Below are 21,974 nucleotides of genomic sequence, written 5' to 3'. Positions count from 1 at the left end.
ATATTACTATTTTATATAGTTTGTCCAGAACATTTTCAGTTAAGAAAATATGAATATAGTATAATATAAAAATCTGAATCAATCTAAATACCAAAAGAAAAAACAAAACCAACCATAAAAGAGATACTAGTAAAGTACATTTACACGCACATATACACAAAATTACAGTAGATAACACTGTTCACACTAACGAAACTCTCATTAAAATATAATTCTAAAAATGGGTGTCATTTTGCCTTTCTTTTTTACAACGTTATCCTTAGACTGGTAAGTTTAGGTAGAGAGTAAAATAAAACAGTAAAACAGTTTTAAATATACTGGAAAAACTGATAAAAGTAATATCGAAGTAAAACTAAATGGCTCAAATTTCATATTAATTTAGCAAATATGGTAAAAATGTTAGGATAAAGAGTATTAACCAAAAGCATGTATACATACACCACACATCTTTTTCAAAGCACTTGCTAACTGGATTCACAGAAATACATAGCCGGTCTTGACAGATGATTTGTTCTGCACCTAAAGGTTCCTTAAATTACAAAGCCAAGCAAGTAACAGTTAAAACCAGGGCTTGAAATTTACATTTCAAGTAGATACACCGGTACTGTATCTACTTCTTTATTCTCCCTCTCTAACTCATCTATAAAGACAACACTGTAACTGAACTCACACTCTTACTCTCTGGTGTCTGCTAAGCAATAGCAAAAAGGCTCTTTTACTCAGGCGTAATGAAGACTGTGTATCAGAGATGAAGTTAGGAACTAGCCAGTTTCAGGAGATTAATGTGTTGACATGGCAAGCTTTAAGTCCAAAGACCAGACTCTACCTGTGACTTACTGGATAATGACAAAAATAAATCATTTCAGTTTCTGTAAACACTGGAAAAAGCTGTGACAAAGACAGCTAGGTGAAAATTTTTATTCTTAAAAGTCCTAATAACTAAAGAAAAGTGAGTAACCTTATGACTACAGATGAAACATATCCATTTTATTTTATTTTAATTAATTAATTTTTTGAGACAAGGTGTCACTCTGTGGCCTAGGCTGGATTGCAGTGGCACAATCATAACTCACTTGAAGTCCTGAACTCCTGCATCAAGTAACCCTCCTGCCTCAGCCTCCTGAGTAGATGGGACTACAGGCCCATGCCAACATGCCCTGTTCAGTTTTTTATTTCCTCTAGAGATGGGGATCTGCCTTGCTGCTCAGGCTGGTCTTGAATGCCTGGCCTCATGCAATCCTCCGGCCTCAGGCTCCCAAAATGCTGGGATTACGGGTTGTGAGCCACCACACTCAGCTCCACATTCATATTTTAGAATGCTAAATTCAACTTTAATAAAACTAAGCTCTTTTTCATATTCTTGGCCAGGCACAGTGGCTCATGACTATAATCCTAGCACTTTGGGAGGCCAAGGCAGGAGGATCACTTGAGCCCAGGAGTTCAAGACCATTATTGTAAAAAATTATTTAATAAAATAAAGTTCTTTTTCATATTCTTAAATATCAGAAAATTCAATTACATTTTAAATATTATTTAACTATATTCAAGTAACCTACTGAGTCTATAACTAAAAGCTTTGAGAAAGAAAGAGTCCAATTTTGCTGTTGGCATGTTATTAAGGCAACTGTAAAATCCCACCAAGTTTAGTCAAACACCTCTAGTCTAAAATTCATTTTAATTGCCACATTTTCTTTAATATTAGTAATTTACTTAGATGTAGAATATATTTTAGTATAAGAAATGTAATTTTGTGCTTTATATACACTTTACTTGCAAGTTTAAAAAAACTTTTTAGGCCGGGCGTGGTGGCTCACACCTGTAATCCCAGTACTTTGGGAGGCCGAGGCAGGCAGATCAGGAGGTCAAGAGATCGAAATCATCCTGGCCAACATGGTGAAACCCCCTCTCTACTAAAAAAATAACAAAAATTAGCTGGGTGTGGTGGTGCGCGCCTGCAGTCCCAGCTACTCAGGAGGCTGATGCAAGAGAATTGCTTGAACCCGGGAGGCGGAGGTTGCAGTGAGCTGAGATTGTGCCACTGCACTCTAGCATGGCACCTGGCGACAGAGCAAGACTGTCTCAAAAAAAAAAAAAAAAAAAACTTTTTAAAAAACTGACAAAAGTCTCTTAGTGAGTAGGAAAGGTTTTTGGTTTTTCTTTTAGCTTATCTAATTACACTTATGTGAAACAATGTAACTACACATCAGCTACACCAATGAAAAGCAATTCTGCACTCATTTTTAAAAATCCAATTTCAAAAAGGCTATTGTAAATAAAACAACATAGTTAAGTTTTCCTTGTTACTTATGTATATGAATCAGAACAAAAGAAAAATTTGTTCAATGTATTCAAAAGAAACATGAAATATTTTTAAGGGCAGAAGCTTTATCTCATTAAGAGAGCAAGTCTCACTAATATTCATAGAACAAGACTTCCTTCCTTACTTTATATTGTAAAATATGAAAACATCATGTACTAAAGTCTACTAAATGTACTTTAGTAAACAGTATGTTCTGTAATTCAGTTCTATTTAAAGTCAACTTTAAAATGAGAATAAAGAAAAAACCAACAAATATATTTGATGAGTTAGATTTAGTCATTCCATAATGCATACATATTTCAAAACATGTTGTACATAATAAATATATGCAATTTTTGTCAAATACATTAATTTTGGGCAGGCACAGTGGCTCACACCTGTAATCCTAGCACTTTGGAAGGCTAAGGTGGGTGGATCGCTTGAGCTCAAAAGTTCAAGACCAGCCTGGGCAACATGGCAAAACCCTGTCTCTAAAAAGATACAAAAATTAGCCAGGCATGGTGATGCATGACTGTAGTCTCAGCTACTTGGAGGTGGGGGGTGTTGAGGCAGGAGGATCACTTGAACCTGGGAGGCGGAGGTTGCAGGGTTGCAGTGAGCTGAGATTGCACCACTGCACTCCAGCCTGGGTGACAGAGTTAGATCCTGTTCAAAAAAAAAGGTTGGGCACGGTGGCTCACACCTGTAATCCCAGCACTTGGGGAGGCCAAGGGGGGCAGATCAGGAGGTTAAGAGATCAAGACCATCCTGGCCAACATGGTGAAACCTCGTCTCTACTCAAAATACAAAAATTAGCTGGGCATGGTGGCACATAGCTATAATCCCAGCTACTCAGGAGGCTGAGGCAGGAGAACTGCTTGAACCCAGGAGGCAGAGGTTGCAGTGAGCCGAGATCACGCCATTGCACTCCAGCCTGGGCAACAGAGCGAGACTCCGTCTCAAAACAAAAAGAAAAATTAATTTTAATAAATAAACCAAAATTTATGACAAACAAAAATACAGATTTCTAAGACAAAAACATCCTCACAATCCAAACAAATGAAAATTTAAGTGCACAGAATTGGTATCACCAAAAGAAAGCTTTCTCTCGCCTTATACTCTGGTAGTCTGAATTTCTGTAAAAAGTATGACAGAGATTTTGAAAACAAAAATTACAATAAAAATAAACAGACATATAACCCACAAACTTGAGCTAGGTATAATGATGATAAAAACAAAGATGAAAGCCGGGCGTGGTGGCTCATGCCTGTAATCCCAGCACTTTGGGAGGCCGAGGCGGGTGGATCACGAGGTCAAGAGATCGAGACCATCCTGATCAACATGGTGAAACCCCGTCTCTACTAAAAACACAAAAAATTAGCTGGGCATGGTGGCGCGTGCCTGTAATCCCAGCTACACAGGAGGCTGAGGCAGGAGAATTGTCTGAACCCAGGAGGCAGAGGTTGCGGTGAGCAGAGATCACGCCATTGCACTCCAGCCTGGGTAACAAGAGCGAAACTCTGTCTCAAAAAAAAAAAAAAAAGATGAATTTAAGGTTTAAACAAAATTTGAAAAAAATATATAAAGTTAACAGTGAACAAGTGCTCAAAAGATACTCATTATAGAGATATGACAAAAATCTTGCAAAATCCAAGCGCTAAATACATTATGTTCATTTGATTTTTATACACAAGGAACTAGGGAACCATTAGGAGCTAAACTGACATTTTTAACAGGTGCATATTCATTATTCTATCACTAACTTAAATTACATCTTCTTTTGTATATCCATTATGTTCCTTTATAAAAACAACTGTATTAGACATCTTATATACATATTTCCACACAAGAGACACTAGTCCTCTTATTTCCTTTGGTAAATACTTAGAAGTGGAATTTTTTTAATAGTGAAACTGAGATAATACTTAAAAAATTTTGTAAACCATTTTCTATTTCCTTGTGACATTTAATATTCTTCAAGAAAAAATACAAGAAAAAAGTCTAAATTTGTCTGAAATTTAAGAATTCTCCCTTTATTTCTTTAACATCGTATACTTAACACAAACACGTAGTTAACTTATAACCCAAAGATCAGTATAAATGAGTGCTGATAAAAGTGGGTGAAACCACTTATCAGTATGTAATCTATATGCTTCCATCTTAATGCTGTATTTCACAAAGTAATAAATCAATCATAAAACCTTGTACTTTACTCAAAGGCCTTATCTAAACACATGCATTACGTGTCCTTTCTTAGGTTTCAATCTGTGAAATACCAGTGGGTAGCACGAGCAACTAAAACACCAACCAATCATTTTGAACTTCGCTATCAACTGGAATGAGGCTTATTTAGCGTGTTGTGGAAATTAAGCAGCATTAAGATTACTAAGTAACAAAGAAACTACTGCTGCTATCATCCCACTGTCTTCCATGTTTTGCCTTTAGAAGCAAAAATATTAAGGATTATTAAGACAACTTTTCTTCTGTAACTTACTGGAAGAATGAGGTAAGAGGCTAAATGTTTCACATTTGTTTACTAAATTTAATTCTAGAACACAGTGAAATTTGGGAGGGAAAATTCTATTTTTAATTTAATCGTAGATTTATATTTTAAAGGTAACAGGAAACCATTTTGGAGAAATTTTTCTTTAATAAACAAATTTTTTGAACAAAAGGTTTATTATTGTTAATTGAGAAAAAATTTGAGGTAGCTAAAGTTAACACTCAAATTATACTGGAAATTCCTTGCCTATTTTTACTAAATTTCTCATAACTTCCAGAAGTCAGGGGCTAAGTTTCCCTATGTTAGCTATAGCATTAATAGCATGAAAGTGATTATAACTGTCTGAAATGATGAAAGAAATTTAACCAACTTCTTTTCCTTCCTAGGTAGCCAGTGTTTCTAAATTTTATCTTTTTTATGCTATAAATTATTTATTCTGTTTTTATTGACTAGTAACAGATTTCGACCTAACTTCTAACGGCATTATATCACAGATTCAAAAAATGACCAATTACAATAAAGTCAGAATTGGAATTATTTCTTGAGAAAATACAAATATGATACAAAATATAAATTACACCATTAATTCAAGTCATAATGAAACAGAGTTTCAAATCTACCAGTCCCTAAACGTATTTAGAACATGAATATATTGAGACTTTCTTCTGTGAAACAGGTTTACTTAGAGATAAAGTACAGATCTCATCTAGAGCAAAAGGAATCTTCTTGTATGTTTAATGGTGTTATCAAGTGTAACAGCAACTCCATATGGACTATTTACCAATTTCCAGTGGAGATGCTGTTACTTTTGATGGTTACCAACTTGCTACAATACAAAAGTAAAGACAGAAAATTGTGGTCACTTGGAATATGATTTGATTCTGGCAGGAACAAGATAAACTTTCAGCCTGTTTTATAAAATCAACAAATGGTTAAGATTTAATATCAATTTTCTTAAATTCAAGTGTTATATCACCAAAAAGATCCAATAATGGAAGAGGATTAGAGTTATCATTCAGAAATGGTATACAGGAAAATGACCTATGAATTGACAGACAATATGGCTAAGTTTGTCTGTCATTTCTTTAGGCCAATATTCTGTATGACTATGCTACTTCAATATCAGAAATCAACTAACAACATGCAACCAACGCATTGGCAGATACACAGAAGAATCTGTAACACTACCACGTAAATGTATTGAGTAAATAAAACATAAATATACCTAATGAAAACTCGTTTGTGTTTTTCTGACAAAGCTCATATTTATTTCACCTAACTTACTGACCAATCAACCGATGTACCATTTAATTGTCAGGATGAAATTATAGTCAAACCAGTTTGCTATATTTACTAATACATACTTATGATCCACCTCAGAGTCCAGAGGGCTATTTCACCAAGGAATCGCCCCACCTCAATCACTTCAGTAAAATTCCCTAGATATCTTGCTCTCTAATAAATGAAAAAAAATTAGCTGGGCGTGGTAGCACACACCTAGAGTCCCAGTTACTCAGGAGGCTGAGACAGGCGAATCGCTTGAACCCAGGAGGCGGAGGCTGCAGCGAGCAGAGATCGTGCCACTGCACTCCAGCCTGGCCACAGAGAAAAACTCTATCTCAAAAAGAAAAAAAACAAAACCAAAAAAAAAAAATTAGCCAGGTGTAGTGGTGGGCGACGGTAGTCCCACTACCTAGGAGGCTGGGGCAGAAAATCACCTGAACTCAGGAGGCAGAGGTTGCAGTGAGCCAAGATTGCACCACTGCATTCCAGCCTAGGTGACAGAGCGAGACTCTGTCTCAAAAAAAAAAAAAATATTCTGTGGCCTGTATTTTCCCGGAACCCTAGATAAAAAAAAATAAAATAAAATAAATAAAATAAAACAAAAATGGTTCCGGGTACCTGTAGTAGGAAAAAGCCTACTTTTCAGTGTACAAGCTTTTCTATTATGAATTATTCACTATGTTCATCTATTATCTTTCCAAATTAAAAAAAAAAAATAAGGAAAGAAACAAGAAAGAACTGGGAATATAACAATCAGTGTAATCATGTGTATTTAACTATATTATTGTTTCTTGAATTTTAAGTATCTACACAATTACATAATTCCATTTCCACTGAAAAGGAGAGAAGACTCAGAATATGAGAGTGATTCTCTTCATTCATGAAGAAAAATGACATTTCAGGTTCCCCTCCTAAATACTGTCCATCTTTGGATCCAGGATATCTTAATCCAGCCCAATAAATTCTCATAGAAAAAAATCAGAGGCTTTACTTCTAAGTATCAATATTTATGTAAATCTGGTTTTTAATATTTTAACTATATGAAAGAATCTTTTTGAGTTTATATTTTAGTCCCCCAAAAAGACTATTTTAGCATATTTTATTTAACATATATAAACAGTTCTCAATCATCCACATTATTTTTCCATTTTTGAAGAAAAAACAACTCACTCTAAAACACTGAAAATATTTTAGAAAGCATTCTACCTGTTGATCAAGTATTCATCCTTTGTCTTATGATGAAACACAGGAATTGGAACACCCCAAGTTCTTTGCCTTGATATACACCAATATGGCCGCCTGTCCATCATTTCAACCATGGCATTCAGTGCTGATCCAGGAATAAATTTCACCTTTTTTAACAATTCCTGCAATTAATTCATAAATCAAGTCTTGTGAGAGAAAGCAGAACAAAAGATTCTAGACAGTCAATTTTCGAAATGCATTTCTTTCTTTTGGATGTTTGTAGCCATTCACATGCCTCCCTTACCTGCTCCCCTCCCCAAAAAACCTGAAAAACTGAAAGATTTCAGAGCAAATAAGGCAGAGTAAAAATGGAGCCACAAAGAACCTAATAAATAATATCAGGAGCAGACTTCACCTTTGAACAATGTTATAAAAGATTTCATGCCAATTTCCAATTTACACCAACCCTAGATCAAAACTGGTAATAAAAGCTTTCATAGAAATATAATACTTCACTGAACTATAGTTAAAATCAATTCAAACTTGATTTCCACCATTTTTTAAGCATTTTTAAAAATGCTTAAAAAATATATTACTGGACTGGGCGCAGTGGCCCACCGCTGTAATCCCACTACTTTGGGAGGCCAAGGTGGGTGGATCACCTGAGCTCAGGAGTTCAAGACCAGCCTGAGCAATATGGAGAAACCTCATCTCCACCAAAAATAAAAAATTAGCCGGGTGTGGTGCCACATGCCTGTAATCCCAGCTACTCAGGCGACTGAGGCAGAAGAATCACTTGAACCCAAGAGGCAGAGGTTGCGATAAGCTGAGATCATGCCATTGCACTCCAAACTGGGCAACAAGAGTCAAACTCCATCTCAAAAAAAAAACAAAAATACATAAAATAAATTACTATTGTAAGCTGCCAAAAAAAGATTGCAATATACCTAATTTTACATAATGTAGTTTACAATATAGAAAACACTTTCTCAAAATAAGGCCAAGCATGTGGCTCACACCTGTAATCCTAGCATTTTGGGAGACTGAAGTGGGAGGATCACTTGAGCTCAGGAGTTCAAGGTTGCAGTGAGCTATGACCATGGCACTGCACTCTAGCCTAGGCGACAGAGCAAGAGCCTGTCTCTAAAATAAATATCTATCTATAAATAGACAAATGGATAACAGTTACTTCCTCTCAATAAAGCTGCCTTCCTTCACTCCCACAAAAAGGCTAAAAACTGCTACCATTTGATTTTGTCAATTAGCAAAAAATGAATTGTATAGCAAAAATGTTTATTAATAGTCTCCAAAAAGGTCAAAACGTTAATTTCATTTTTAAAAAATCTTCCTATCCATTAATAAAAGCATTGTTACATTTTCAGAGAAGGTTTAAATGGTTTCCTCACTCACCATTTACTACCAGAAGTCCCCTCCCCCAAAACTCTCTGTAGCACCATCTATTGGCAGAATGGCAAAATGCCTACAAATCGATTAATACTATACTTGGTTTAAAAGTATAAGAAATGTGAATAAATAGATACTTGATTTTGCTAAGGAATAACTATTGCTTTTTAAATGTTGTGATAATAGCATGGGAATTATGCTTTAAAGAGTTTATCTTGGGCTCATGCCTGTAATCCTAGCACTTTGAGAGGTTGAAGCAGGCAGACTGCTTTGAGCTCAGGAGTTCAAGACCAACCTAGGCAACCTGACGAAACCCTATCTCTACAAAAAATACAACTAGCCAGGCGTGGCAGCACACGCCTGTAGTCCCAGCTACTCAGGAGGCTGAGGTGGGAGGATCGTTTGAGCCTGGGAGGTGGAGGTTTCAGTGAGCTGAGATCACACCACTGCACTCCAGCCTGGGAGACAGAGCGAGACCCTACTTAAAAAAAAAAAAAAAAAAAAGAGGTTTACCTTTCAAATATATGTGCTAAAATATTGCCGGGACAATATACAATATGAAAAAAATAAAGCCTGGAGTTTGCATACAATTGGTAAGGGGTAAAAAGTGGGTGGTAGAAGAAATGTAGATGAAAACAAAATTGGCCAGGCACTATGGCTCACACCTGTAATCCCAACACTTTGGGAGGCCGGGGTGGGCAGATCACAAGGTCAGGAGTTCGAGACCAGCCTGGCCAACATGGTGAAACCCCATCTCTACTAAAAATACAAAAATTAGCCAGGCATGGTGGCATGCGCCTGTAGTCCCAGCTACTTGGGAAGCTGAGGCAGGAGAATTGCTTCAACCCAGCAGGTGGAGGGTGCAGTGAGCAGAGATCATGCCACTGCACTCCAGCCTGGCAACAGGGCAAGACTCCATTTCAAAACAAAATAAAAAAAAACAAAATTAACCAAAAGCTCATCATTGTTGAAACTGAGGGATGGGACTACAACAATACATTATCCTATTCTCACTGCTTCTGCAAAGAACAATTTTTTTTTTTTTTTGAGACGGGGTTTCACCATGTTGGCCAGGATGGTCTCGATCTCTTGACCTCGAGATCCACCTGCCTCGGCCTCCCAAAGTGCTGGGACCACAGGCATGAGCCACCGCGCCCAGCCACAACAATTTTTAACTTTACAAAAAAGTTGAAAAAAAAAAAAAATGGGCTTAAATATATTGCATCAGACTTAGACGTTCTACAACCAAAAATCGATGCAAAGCTGCAACTTACAAATCTGCAATTTACAGATTTTAACACTGACAATAAGGAAGAGAGGCTTTAAATGAAGAAAAAAAACAAAACGGCCAGGCGTGGTGGCTCACGCCTGTAATCCCAGCACTTTGGGAGGCCGAGGCGGGTGGATCACGAGGTCAAGAAATCGAGACCATCCTGGTCAACATGGTGAAACCCCGTCTCTACTAAAAATACAAAAAATTAGCTGGGCATGGTGGCGCGTGCCTGTAATCCCAGCTACTTAGGAGGTTGAGGCAGGAGAATTGCCTGAACCCAGGAGGCGGACGTTGCGGTGAGCCGAGATAGCGCCATTGCACTCCAGCCTGGGTAACAAGAGCGAAACTCCGTCTCGGGAAAAAAAAAAAAAAAAAAAAGGAAAAAAAAAAAACGTACTATATATTACCATTGTCCGCATTACACACGTATAGAAAATATAAACTGCTATAAATAGCTTTGGCAAGGACCCCAAATTGCCAGGCCAATAAATAACCCAGCTTAATACAGCAGTATATTTCAAACTGTAAAGCAAAATATCTATATATTCAACCTGGTTAACATATACATATATATGTATATATATTTTTTAATTAGACTTTAAGTTCTGGGGTACCTGTGCAGATCTTGCAGGACTGTTACACACGCCATGGTGGTTTGCTGCCTCCATCCCCGTCACCTACATTAGGTATTTCTCCTAATGTTATCCCTCCCCAATCTCCCATCCCCTGCTATCCCTCCCCTAGACCCCCAGCCCCCAACAGACCCCAGTGTGTGATGTTCTCCTCCCTGGGTCCATGTGTTCTCATTGTTCAACACCCACCTATGAGTAAGAACACACAGTGTTTGGTTTTCTGTTCCTGTGTCAGTTTGCTGAGAATGATGGTTTCCAGATTCATCCATGTCTCTGCAAAGGACATGAACTCAACCATTTTTATGGCTGCATAGTATTCCATGTCATATATATGCCACATTTTCTTTATCCAGTCTATCATTGATGGGCATTTGGGTTAGTTCCAAGTCTTTGCTATTGTAAACAGCGCCACAATGAACATACATGTGAATATGTCTTTAAAGAACGATTTACAATCCTTTGGGTATATACCCAGTAATGGGAATGCTGGGTCAAATTGTATTTCTATTTCTAGATCCTTTAGGAATCACCACACTGTCTTCCACATGGTTGAACTAATTTATACTCCCACCAACAGTAAAAGCGTTCTTATTTCTCCAAACACATATATATTTAAGCTCTTTCATTAAATAGAATCAAGTTGTGAGAGACGTTTACACACACCCACATAGAAAGATATATATTAAATGAAAGGGCTCAAATATATATGTAATATTTAGAACACCAGTAATAAGTATTTGTTAACTAAAAGAAACAACTTTGTATATTATTTTACTTTTTAATATGCTTCCTTTGTAACTAAAACAGTAACTTTTTAAATTAATTGAAATTCCAATCTCAAGGAAGCGAAGGGTTTAAAAAAGTTTTACTGAATGCTGCTTATTATATATCAGACCATAGAGTAAGGGAAACTTGTATTCCCTTACTCTATGAGATAGGCATTATCATCACTTTATATAGATGAGAAAACAGAGGCTGTGGCAGGTTAAACTAGGACACAGTTCTGTCCAAATTCTATGCAACTTTGACTACACTGAGCAAGAAAGTCTATCTACTAACAGTGTGACCTGGACAAATCACTTAACCTTTTTATGCCTCATTTCCCATACATGTGTAATGAAAAAAATGGAAGTCCAAGGTCTTTCCAGATCTAAAATTCTATAATTTTATGAAACTAAATCATAATAGCAACAATGCCTTCCACTCCCAAAACCCCACCTCAACCTCATATGCAGCCCTTTTATACTGAGGGAATGATACACCCAAACCCTTATACTAGGATGTTTTTTATACCTTGGCTGTAGTCTTAATATCTGAGATGTTTATAAACCACTGCTTGCTGGCACGAATAACCACGGGTTTCTTAGTCCTCCAGTCATAGGGATAGCTGTGTACCAATTTTTCTTCTTTCAACAAATTCTTTGCAGTCTGAAGCATCTTTATAACTTAAAAAAAAAAAAACCACCAAATTATATTACACATAATTTAAAAGAACTATGAAAATCCTAATAATGCTCTAAACTTCCAGAAAGTACTAAATCTGCAGCAATAGCTGTCAATAAGAGTAGTCACCTTGGGCCGGGTGTGGTGGCTCATGCCTGTAATCCCAGCACTTTGGGAGGCCAAGGTGGGTGGATCACGAGGTCAGGAGATCAGGACCATCCTGGCCAACATGGTGAAACCCCATCTCTACTAAATATACAAAAATTAGCTGGGCATGGTGGTGTGCGCCTGTAGTCCCAGCTATTTGGGAGGCTGAGGCAGGAGAATTGCTTGAACCCAGGGGGCGGAGGCTGCAGTGAGCCGAGATCGCATCACTGTACTCTAGCCTAGGTGATAGAGTGAGACTCTGTCTCAAAAAGGAAAAAAGAGTAGTGTCACCTTGGCCAGGCATGGTGGCTCATGCCTATAATCCCAGCACTTTGAGGGGCAGGGGCAGGAGGATCACTTGAGGTCAGGAATTCAAGACCAGTCTGCTGTGCATGGTGAAACCCCATCTCTACTAAAAATACAAAAAAATTAGCAGACCGTAGTGCCATGAGCCTGTAATCCCAGCTACCTGGGAGGCTAAGGTGGGAGAATCATTTGAACCTGGGAGGCAGAAGCTACAGTGAACTGAGATCGTGCCACTGCACTCCAGCCTGGGTAACAAAGCAAGACTCCATCTCACGCACACACAAAAAACTAGTCACCTTTCAGGTATCAAAAGCATGCTCTGGGCATCTCCTGGCAAAAAAAAGCAGGGACTGTAAACTCTTAATCAGACTCAAAATTATGCCACTTCCACCTCTTTTCACATCAAAGAAAAGATGAACAGATTATATCTAGAATTCTAGATTTGAAATTTAGAGTCATAATCTTTCATGCCATGAATCTTAAAATGGTCTCCAGGTAATCTGGAAGAAAACAGGTGTAATAGGCTGAACTGTGTCCTCAAGAAGATCTAACCCTCAACCCTAGTGAATGTGACCTTACTTAGAAATCAGGTTTCTGCAGATGTAATCAAGTTAAGATGAGGTCACACTGCATTAGAAAGGACCCTAAATCAAGTTTCAGTGAGGTCACACTGCATTAGGGAGCACTGGTGTTCTTAAAATGAAGAGGATAGAAAGAAGATTGTTTTTGCCACTGATTTAGCCATGTGAAATTCATCTCAATATCCTTTTCTGGGTTTGAAGCTGCTGTCTCTAAAAGTGCTGGGTTTGAAGCTGCTGTCTCTAAAAGTGCCATCTCATTGTGCTCAGTATCAGTCAATACTATAGAAATCTTTCTCAGTCAATACTAGAGAAATCTTGAACAGTTTATGTATAAAACTTTTAAATTTTTATATTATTTTGAAACTTTGCTTCTTTGTGGCACCCTGGCCACTGAATCTGACTGTGACAGCCCTCTACAGTCTGTGGACTGGCAGGTTTTTTTTAGGTGTTTGTTTGTTTCTTTGTTTTCGGGACGGAGTCTCGCTCTGCTGCCCAGGCTGGAGGGCAGTGGTGTGGTCTCGGCTCACTGCATCCTCCACTTCCCGGGTTCAAGTGATTCCTGCCTCAGCCTCCCGTGTAGCTAGGATTACAGGCGCATGCCACCAGACCTGGCTAACTTTTTGTATTTTAGTAGAGATGGGGTTTCACCACGTTGGCCAGGCTGGTCTCAAAATCCGGACCTCACGATCCATCCACCTCGGCCTCCCAAAGTGCTGGGATTACAGGCATGAGCCAACACGCCCACTCAGGCTGGCAGTTTGCTGATCTCTTAAAGTTTCTTTCCCTACTGAATCCCCACTTTCTGGTAAAGTTTCTATAAGGTCTGTCAGGCGTACATCCTGCAGCTTAATGGCTGACAATGTACTCTCCTTTGATGTAGACTGATGTAGGCTGATTGGGAGAAACAGAAATCAATAGTGCAACTGTTTTGATACTAAATACTGACAAGTGTCTTTTTGAAATAAAGAACCAGTTCCTCCAATAAAAAAAAAAAAAAAAAAAAAAGAGGATTCACAGAGAGATATAAAAGACCTAAAGAAGGTAGCCAGGTGTGGTGGCTCACGCCTATAATCCCAACACTTTGGGAGGCCTAGGCACGTGGACCACTTGAGGCCAGGAGTTCGAGACCAGCGTGGCCAACATGGTGAAACCCCATCTCTACTAAAAATAAAAAATTTAAAAATTGTGGCTTGACACGGTAGGGTCTCACACCTGTAATCCCAGCACTCTGAGAGGCCAAGGCAGGCAGATCACCTGAGGTCAGGAGTTCAAGACCAACCTGATCAGCGTAGCGAAACCCCATCTCTACTAAAAATACAAAAATTAGCTGGGAGTGGTGGTGTGTGCCTGTAATCCCAGCTACTTGGGAGGCTGAGGCAAGAGAATCACTTGAATCCAGGAGGCTGAGATCACACCACTGCACTCTAGCCTGGGCCACAGAGTGAGGCTCTGTCTCAAAAAATAAAAATAAAATAAAATAAAGTTAGCTGGGTGTGATGATGTGTGCCTGTAATCCCAGCTGCTCAGAAAGCTAAGGTACAAGAATCACTTGAACCTAGGACATGGAGGTGGCAGTGAGCTAAGAGCATGCCACTCCACACCAGCCTGGGTAAAGAAGTGGGACTCTGTCTTGAAAAAACGAGTAAGATCTAAAGAAGGCCATGTGACAAGAGAGGCAGAGAGTGAAATAATGCAGTTATAAACTAAGGCATGTCAAGGATTTCCAGGAGCCACCAAAAGCTAGAAAGAGGCAAGAGAGAATAAATTTATGTTGTTTTAAACCACCAAGTTTATGGTGATTTTTTCCAGTAGCCCTAGAAAAGTAATATCTCAGGTCTAATTAGCCTTAGTCTTAGTGTGGGCAAAGAAAGATTTTCATAACACCTGGTCTCTGAATCTGTAAAGAAAGACAATTCAAGACTGGAGGATTCTCAAGATCCTAATACATAAACCATGCTATATGAGTCAGTTATTTACAAGGGTTAAACAGTGAGTGCGGAATGTATAATTTACATCAACATCCAGCCCTGATCTTGATTTTATCCTTCCACAAAAGTAATACTGCTGATTATTATCTCCATAGCCCTAAAATAACTTCACTCCCTGTTACTGCCCTGACTTGCTTGAACAGAGCAGCTTCAGAGCAAAAGATAAAAAAGTGTACCAAACTCCATTTCAAAACATGTGGCAAAACAAGATATATTTTTAGTTTTTTGTCTCTGTTAAAGTATAAGAAGGGAAAATAGGTAGCAAAGGCTACTGCTAGCTGCTTTTCAGAAAACATACATGATATCAACAGATGTAATGCTCACCCACATCAGTTCCCTCTTCGAGGACAGCCTTGTTTTGAAGTTCAGGACCTGCGACATCTGTGAAAACTCCATCTTCGTCCACTAAACAATCCTATAAAGTATCATTTTGAACAATTAAAATATCAAGACATTTTCTCTTATGATGATCTGGCAAAACAATATATGTAAAACATATAACCTAGTCCTTCTCTACATTGAAACCCTAGTTACTTGGCTGGGCACAGTGCTCATTGCCTGTAATCCCAGTACTGTGGGAGGTTGAGGCAGGCGGATCACTTGAGGTCAGGAGTTCAAGACCAGCCTGGCCAACATGGCAAAACCCCATTTCCACTAAAAATACAAATACAAAATTAGCCAGGCATGGTGGCATGCAACTGTAGTCCCAGCTACTTGGGAGGCTGAGGCAGGAGCATCACTTGAACCCTGGAGATAGAGGTTGCAGTGAGCCGAGATGGTGCCACTGCACTCTAGTCTGGGAGACACAGTAAGACTCCATCTCAAAAAAAAAAAAAGAGAAATAGGAATGTGTGAATTTTATACATTTAAATCACCAAAGGTAAAATGTGTTACCGAAGTATACACATAAACTTAAGTAACAAAATATATTAAAACATCTTTGAGTGGTCTCTATTATTTCTAAATCTATGGCAATGTACACAGTTGTTCCCTTTCAGACTAACCTTTTAACTAAATGGAAATACTTGCTAAATAACTGAAGTGTGTAAAATAAATGTAGAAAGGACTGTTTAGCTGAAACAAACAAACAGACCTTTTCAGGGAGTAAAAGTAATTTGTCTATGTGACTTAATCCTAGAAAGAAAATATTTTAGAAGCGCCCCATAATATATATTCTTCAATTCTAATGTGCGAATTTTCTCCTAATTCTGGGAAATATTTTTCAATTAGAATGAATTTATGAAACTTTGGAGTACTACACAACCCTAAGTATTTCACAATTATATGACAAAAGTCATCATTTTTTAAAAATAAAGATGTTGGTTAGAATTTATCATTTCCTTTCATTAAGATGAATAACTAAAAATGTAAAAAGAAGAACAGTACCATGGGCAGATTGTGCTGAGACGCTACACTGTAATCTTCCATACCATGAGCTGGGGCTGTGTGAACCAATCCTGTTCCTTTTGCCATGGTCACATGATTTGCAGGTAAAAGAGGAGAGGCTTTATCAGGAATTAATGGATGACTACAAGTACCATTTTCCAAATCTACACCTGTGGCGAAAGAAAACCACTATTAAGAATCATTTTATATGGCGAATCTATCTCCTTAAGCTTAACAATAGAATATGAGGTTAAATGTGCAGAATCTAGAACAAGACTGGCTAGGCTCAAATTCCACCTTCCCCTTTAACTTGTTCTGTGACCTACTGGAATCTATGAAATGCAGATAACTCAGATTCCCATCTCAGAGGGATGCTGTGAGAATAAACAAGTTAATGTAGTTTACGTGTTTCGATACTTACTGTATCTACCACTTAATATTCTCTCCCTCACCACCCTCCCAAAAAGATCTCTAAGTAATCAATGAGAAAGAATTCATTTTTTTCTGGAAAGAAAACCTACCCCATACAAATTACTTCATTCTTCAAAATTTCTACTACTTTAATAAGTAGAAAGGTACATGACACCAGCTTATTTTGACAAGGATAAGAAATATATATATATAATCCTCCACAATATGGTGACTCAAATAGCAACTCAATAATTATCTGATACTAAGAATTTGAAACAATTATGTTATATAGACAAAAGATCTTTAAATTCAACCTTAAAACTTTCAAAAACCTTATGATTTTTAGCTTCTGTGATAACATGTAACTTGACAATGAACTCTTTAATAGCCTCTGCATTTAAAAAAGAGGCAGGGAGTTGAGTGCAATAGCTTATGTCTGTAATTGCAGGCAGGAAGACTGTTTCAGCCCAAGAGTCTGAGACAAGCCTGAGCAACACAGCGAGATCCCATCTCTATTTAAAAAAAAAAAAAAAAAAAAGGAGGGTGCAAAGTAAATTATTATTTTGGTTTTTATTTTTATTATCCTATTGCACCAAAGAGGATCAAATCACCTAAAAATTCTTAAGCTCCTTTCCTGTCTTTGACATTAAAAACTTTTTAAGTTTTGTTAAGGTTGTTTAAACTTCTCATTGGCTCGTATCTGAACAGATTAATTTGGAGGGCTTTCCTATTTAGCTAGGCAGTCTTTCCGGGCAGTTTTTGTACCTTTATTCATGTGATTGAATTTTTTTTTTTTATCATACCTAAGGATAAAAGATAATTTTAGGCCAGGCGTGGTGGCTCACGTCTATAATCCTAGCACTTTGGGAGGCAGAGGCAGGAGGAACACTTGAGCTCAGGAGTTCAAGATCTGCCTGGGCAACATAGTGAGACCTCATCTCTTTAAAAAAATAAAAATAAAATAAAATTCTAGTCTAGGCATAGTGGCTCATGTCTGTAATCCCAGCACTTTAAAAAACCAAGGCAGGGCCGGGCGCGGTGGTTCAAGCCTGTAATCCCAGCACTTTGGGAGGCCAAGGCGGGTGGATCACGAGGTCAAGAGATCGAGACCATCCTGGTCAACATGGTGAAACCCTGTCTCTACAAAAAATACAAAAATTAACTGGGCACAGTGGCGCGTGCCTGTAATCCCAGCTACTCAGGAGGCTGAGGCAGGAGAATTGCCTGAACCCAGGAGGCGGAGGTTGCGGTGAGCTGAGATCGCGCCATTGCACTCCAGCCTGGGTAACAAGAGCAAAACTCCGTCTCAAAAAAAAAAAAAAAAAACCAAGGCAGGAGGATCACTTGAGGCCAGGAGTTCAAGACCAGCCTGGGTGATGAAGCAAGACCCCATCTCTACCAAAAAATTAAAAATTAGCCCATCATGGTGGCACACACTTGTGGTCCCAGCTCTTCGAGAGGCTGAGGCAGGAAGATCATTCGAGCTTAGGACCCAGAGGCTGCAGTGAGCCAAGATGGCACCACTGCACTCCAGCCTGGGTGACAGAGTAAGACCACATCTCAAAAAAAAAAAAAAGACCAAAAAATAGTTAATTTTAAACTTCCCTAGACTTCCATAATTATATTTCAAAACCAGTCACTACCTCAAAAGTCCCAAATTATAGCTCACAAAGAATTCTTCTGGGCCAGGCAGACTGCTCACATCTGTAATCCCAGCACTTTGGCAGGCCAAGGCGGGCAGATCACTTGAGCCCAGGAATTCCAGACCAGCCTGGGCTACACAATAAGAACCTGTCTCTACAAAATATTTTCTCAAAATTAGCTAGGTGTGGTGGCACATGCCTATAGTCCCAGCTACTTGGGTGGCCAGGGCAGGAGGATCACTTGAGCCCAGGAGTTTGAAGCCGCAATGAGCTGACTGGCCCACTGCATTCCGGCATGGACAACAGAATGAGACCCTGTCTCTTTAAAAAAATAAAATAAAGGCCAGACATGGTGGCTCATGCCTATAATCCCAGCACTTTGGAAGGCCGAGGCAGGCAGATCACCTGAGGTCAGGAGTTCAAGACCAGTCTGACCAACATGAAGAAACCCCGTTTCGACTAAAAATACAAAATTAGCCAGGCATGGTGGTGCGTGCCTGTAATCCCAGCTACTCTGAAGGCTGAGGCAGGAGAATTGCTTGAACCTGGGAGGCAGAGGTTGCAGTGAGCCGAGACTGCACCAACGCACTCCAGCCTGGGCAACAAGAGTGAAACTCTGTCTCAAAAATAATAATAAAATAACATAAAATTCCTTTGATAGAAAAACTGCTTTTTGAATAATTTTCAGAATTTATTCAATTCTCTATTAAAATCATATGCCAAAAAATGAATACATTCATTTCCTTTCTTGTTCCTTTTATTAAAACAGATAAAAACAATTTTAAAAATTAATTCTGCATAAAATGTTACCAAGTAACTATTGGCTATTGCCAGCAACTTTTTTATCTGTTGTACATTTATCAATATTCATATTTTTCTATACTCCTATCATGCTTAATATATACTCTCCTTTAGTGTAATCCATGTAAAATGTATTCTAGAAAGGTAAAGGCCATAACTGTTTCAATTCACAATGTGTTCAGCAAAGTAGTAAATTCAAGCCAGCCCAGTATTTTGATGACTATGTTGTCAGATATCTAAAAGTCTTCACCTGAAAACGTTGAAATAGTCTCAAATGTTGTTTCCAAAGTAGAAGCAACAGATGCTACTTTATCTGCAGCCAGTATGTAGAGGTCTCCAGACTTAGAACATTTCACAACAGCATACCTAACATAAAATTTTAGGAGAGAATTACCAATAATGAAACAGGAAAAGCCACAGATATCATTTTAATTTTTAAATATCATTTTAGAAAAACTGACTTCAAGATAAAACTGTACTATTTTCAAAAGACTTCATAACATATATTTCTATTTCATTTTCCTCAAAAGCTGGATAAGGTCTTAAAAAGGATCATCTAAAGGTTAATAAAATCTATATAATAACTAAGGTATAATTCATTAAATTTTAAAATAATAAAGAAGATAAAATAAATTCAAAATAATGGTAATGACGGAATAAATTCAATTTGTGGCTAAAATAAAATATGCAATAATATACCCACTTTGATTCTGGCATATAGCAAACAGCTTGATTGGCTGGAATTGTCCAAGGCTGTGTGGTCCAGACCAAAAAACTAACAGGAGATGAACCATCTGTGAAAATAAAATTGTAAATATGTTAGCAAATGGGATAATTCTATAACTTCAGTATACTCAAGCTATGAGTAAATCTTACCTATGAGAGATGCCAATTTAGGAGAAGGTTTTAAGAGAGGAAATTTTACATATATGGAACGACTGACATGCTCAGGATTATATTCAAGTTCTGCTTCAGCCAATGCAGTCCTGAGGTATAGAAATATTAAACATTAATATGTGGAAGCCTCACAAATTTCTCCCTTTTAATTATCAAAAAATGCATATATACCTAGATGAGGGAGACCAAAACACAGGTTTATAAGATCGATAAACCAAGCCCTATAAAAGACAAAATATTATGTTAAAGGTAGGATTTTGTAACACATACTTCAACCTACTCAAAGAAGAAAAAATATCTCTTTACCTTTTCATACATTTGGTAAAAAGTTCTCAACTGTTTGGCTTCATACTTCCCATCAAATGTAAAGTAGCAATTACTCCAATCTGCCATTATTCCCCAACGAATAAATGCTAATTTCTGTTTCTCGATGGCTGCTTTAGCAAATGATCTAGCTAAAAAAAAAGAAAAAAAAAAAAGCTTCTGAACACCAATGAATTTGAACTCTTATAAACATGGTTTAGCATGTATCTCTCTAAATACAAATGCTGTAGACAGTTTAGAATATAAGATTTTTTTTTTTTTGAGAGGGAGTCAAGTTTTGCTGCCTAGGCTGCACTGCAGTGGCATGATCTCAGCTCACCGCAACCTCTACCACCCAGGTTCAAGCAATTCTTGTGCCTCAGCCTCTGAAGTAGCTGGGACTACAGGCGTGCACCACCATGCCCGGCTAATTTTTTTGGTATTTTTAGTAGAGATGGGGTTTCGCCATGTTGGCCAGGCTGATCTTGAACTCCTGACCTCAGGCAATCCATCCACCTTGGCCTTCCAAAGTGCTGGGAATACAGGTGTGAGCCACTGCGCCTAGCTTATAAAATTTTTTAATAGAAAAATAATATGAAGGTCAACAGTGTTCAGAAGATACCTACAACAAATTCTAAAATTAACTGGAATTGCAAAAGTTAAAATTTTACTACTGTCTTCTGTATTTTCCAGACTTTATACAATGACCTCACATTTAGGAAAAATAAACTAGAAAAATTATTCCTTATTATTTCTTAATTTAAGAAAAGGTCAGATAATAATTTTCATTTCATTATACACAAAAAATTAATCAGAATATCAAATCTAAGCCAATAATAATATGTTTCACAAGAAAGTAAAAAAACCTTCACAGTTATATCCAAATATACAAAGTATAACATATAATAAAAAGCAAGCTCTCCCTGCCCAGTCTACAAAGAAAAAGGATCAAATAAGAGAATAATGTAAAATATATGTATTTTAGAATTTACTCGTCTTAACCCGAGAAATAAGTCAACAAGCCCCCTTGCAGAAAGTTAAACAAAAAAATTACAAAAAAAAATTGTATAAAATATGAACACTGAGAAACTGAGAATGCAATTAGAAATGCTCACAGTCTTTCCTTCAATATCCAAACATAGGCCGGGCGTGGTGGCTCACACCTGTAATCCCAGCACTTTGGGAAGCCAAGGCGGGCAGATCACCTGAGATCAGGACTTCAAGACCAGCCTAGCCAACATGGAGAAACTCCACCTATACTAAAAATACAACTATTAGCCAGGCATGGTGACACATGCCTGTAATCCCGACTACCTGGGAAGATGAGGCAGGAGAATCCCTTAAACCCGGGAGGCAGAGGTTGCCGTGAGCCAAGATCATGCCATTGCACTGCAGCCAGGGCAACAAAACTCTGTCTCATAAGTTCTTAGAAAAATCAATAAAATAAATCTGAATTTTCTGTGCCAAAAAGGCATTTCCAATAAATCT

At 37.9% G+C, this 21,974-nt stretch overlaps 1 protein-coding gene across 1 annotated transcript in view; it reads right to left on the bottom strand.

Annotated features, from left to right (window-relative positions):
* IARS2 (isoleucyl-tRNA synthetase 2, mitochondrial) overlaps positions 1 to 21,974 on the bottom strand; it is a 60,718-nt gene that overhangs the window by 25,850 nt on the left and 12,894 nt on the right. The window contains exons 4-12 of the mRNA XM_064383522.1: positions 20,490 to 20,638; positions 20,355 to 20,404; positions 20,163 to 20,272; positions 19,990 to 20,080; positions 19,537 to 19,652; positions 16,432 to 16,601; positions 15,370 to 15,460; positions 11,874 to 12,025; positions 7,293 to 7,453 (exon numbers count right to left, since the gene is read on the bottom strand). Coding sequence (XP_064239592.1) covers positions 7,293 to 7,453; positions 11,874 to 12,025; positions 15,370 to 15,460; positions 16,432 to 16,601; positions 19,537 to 19,652; positions 19,990 to 20,080; positions 20,163 to 20,272; positions 20,355 to 20,404; positions 20,490 to 20,638 — 1,090 coding nt within the window. The remainder of the gene's footprint in view (positions 1 to 7,292; positions 7,454 to 11,873; positions 12,026 to 15,369; positions 15,461 to 16,431; positions 16,602 to 19,536; positions 19,653 to 19,989; positions 20,081 to 20,162; positions 20,273 to 20,354; positions 20,405 to 20,489; positions 20,639 to 21,974) is intronic.

This window comes from Aotus nancymaae, unplaced genomic scaffold, assembly GCF_030222135.1.
Source record: "Aotus nancymaae isolate 86718 unplaced genomic scaffold, 86718_ANA_hifiasm-v0.15.2.pri h1tg000032l_0, whole genome shotgun sequence".
NCBI classification, from domain to species: domain Eukaryota; kingdom Metazoa; phylum Chordata; class Mammalia; order Primates; family Aotidae; genus Aotus; species Aotus nancymaae.
Note: the sequence above shows the minus strand (reverse complement) of the source record. Positions and strands in the feature narration are given on the sequence as shown.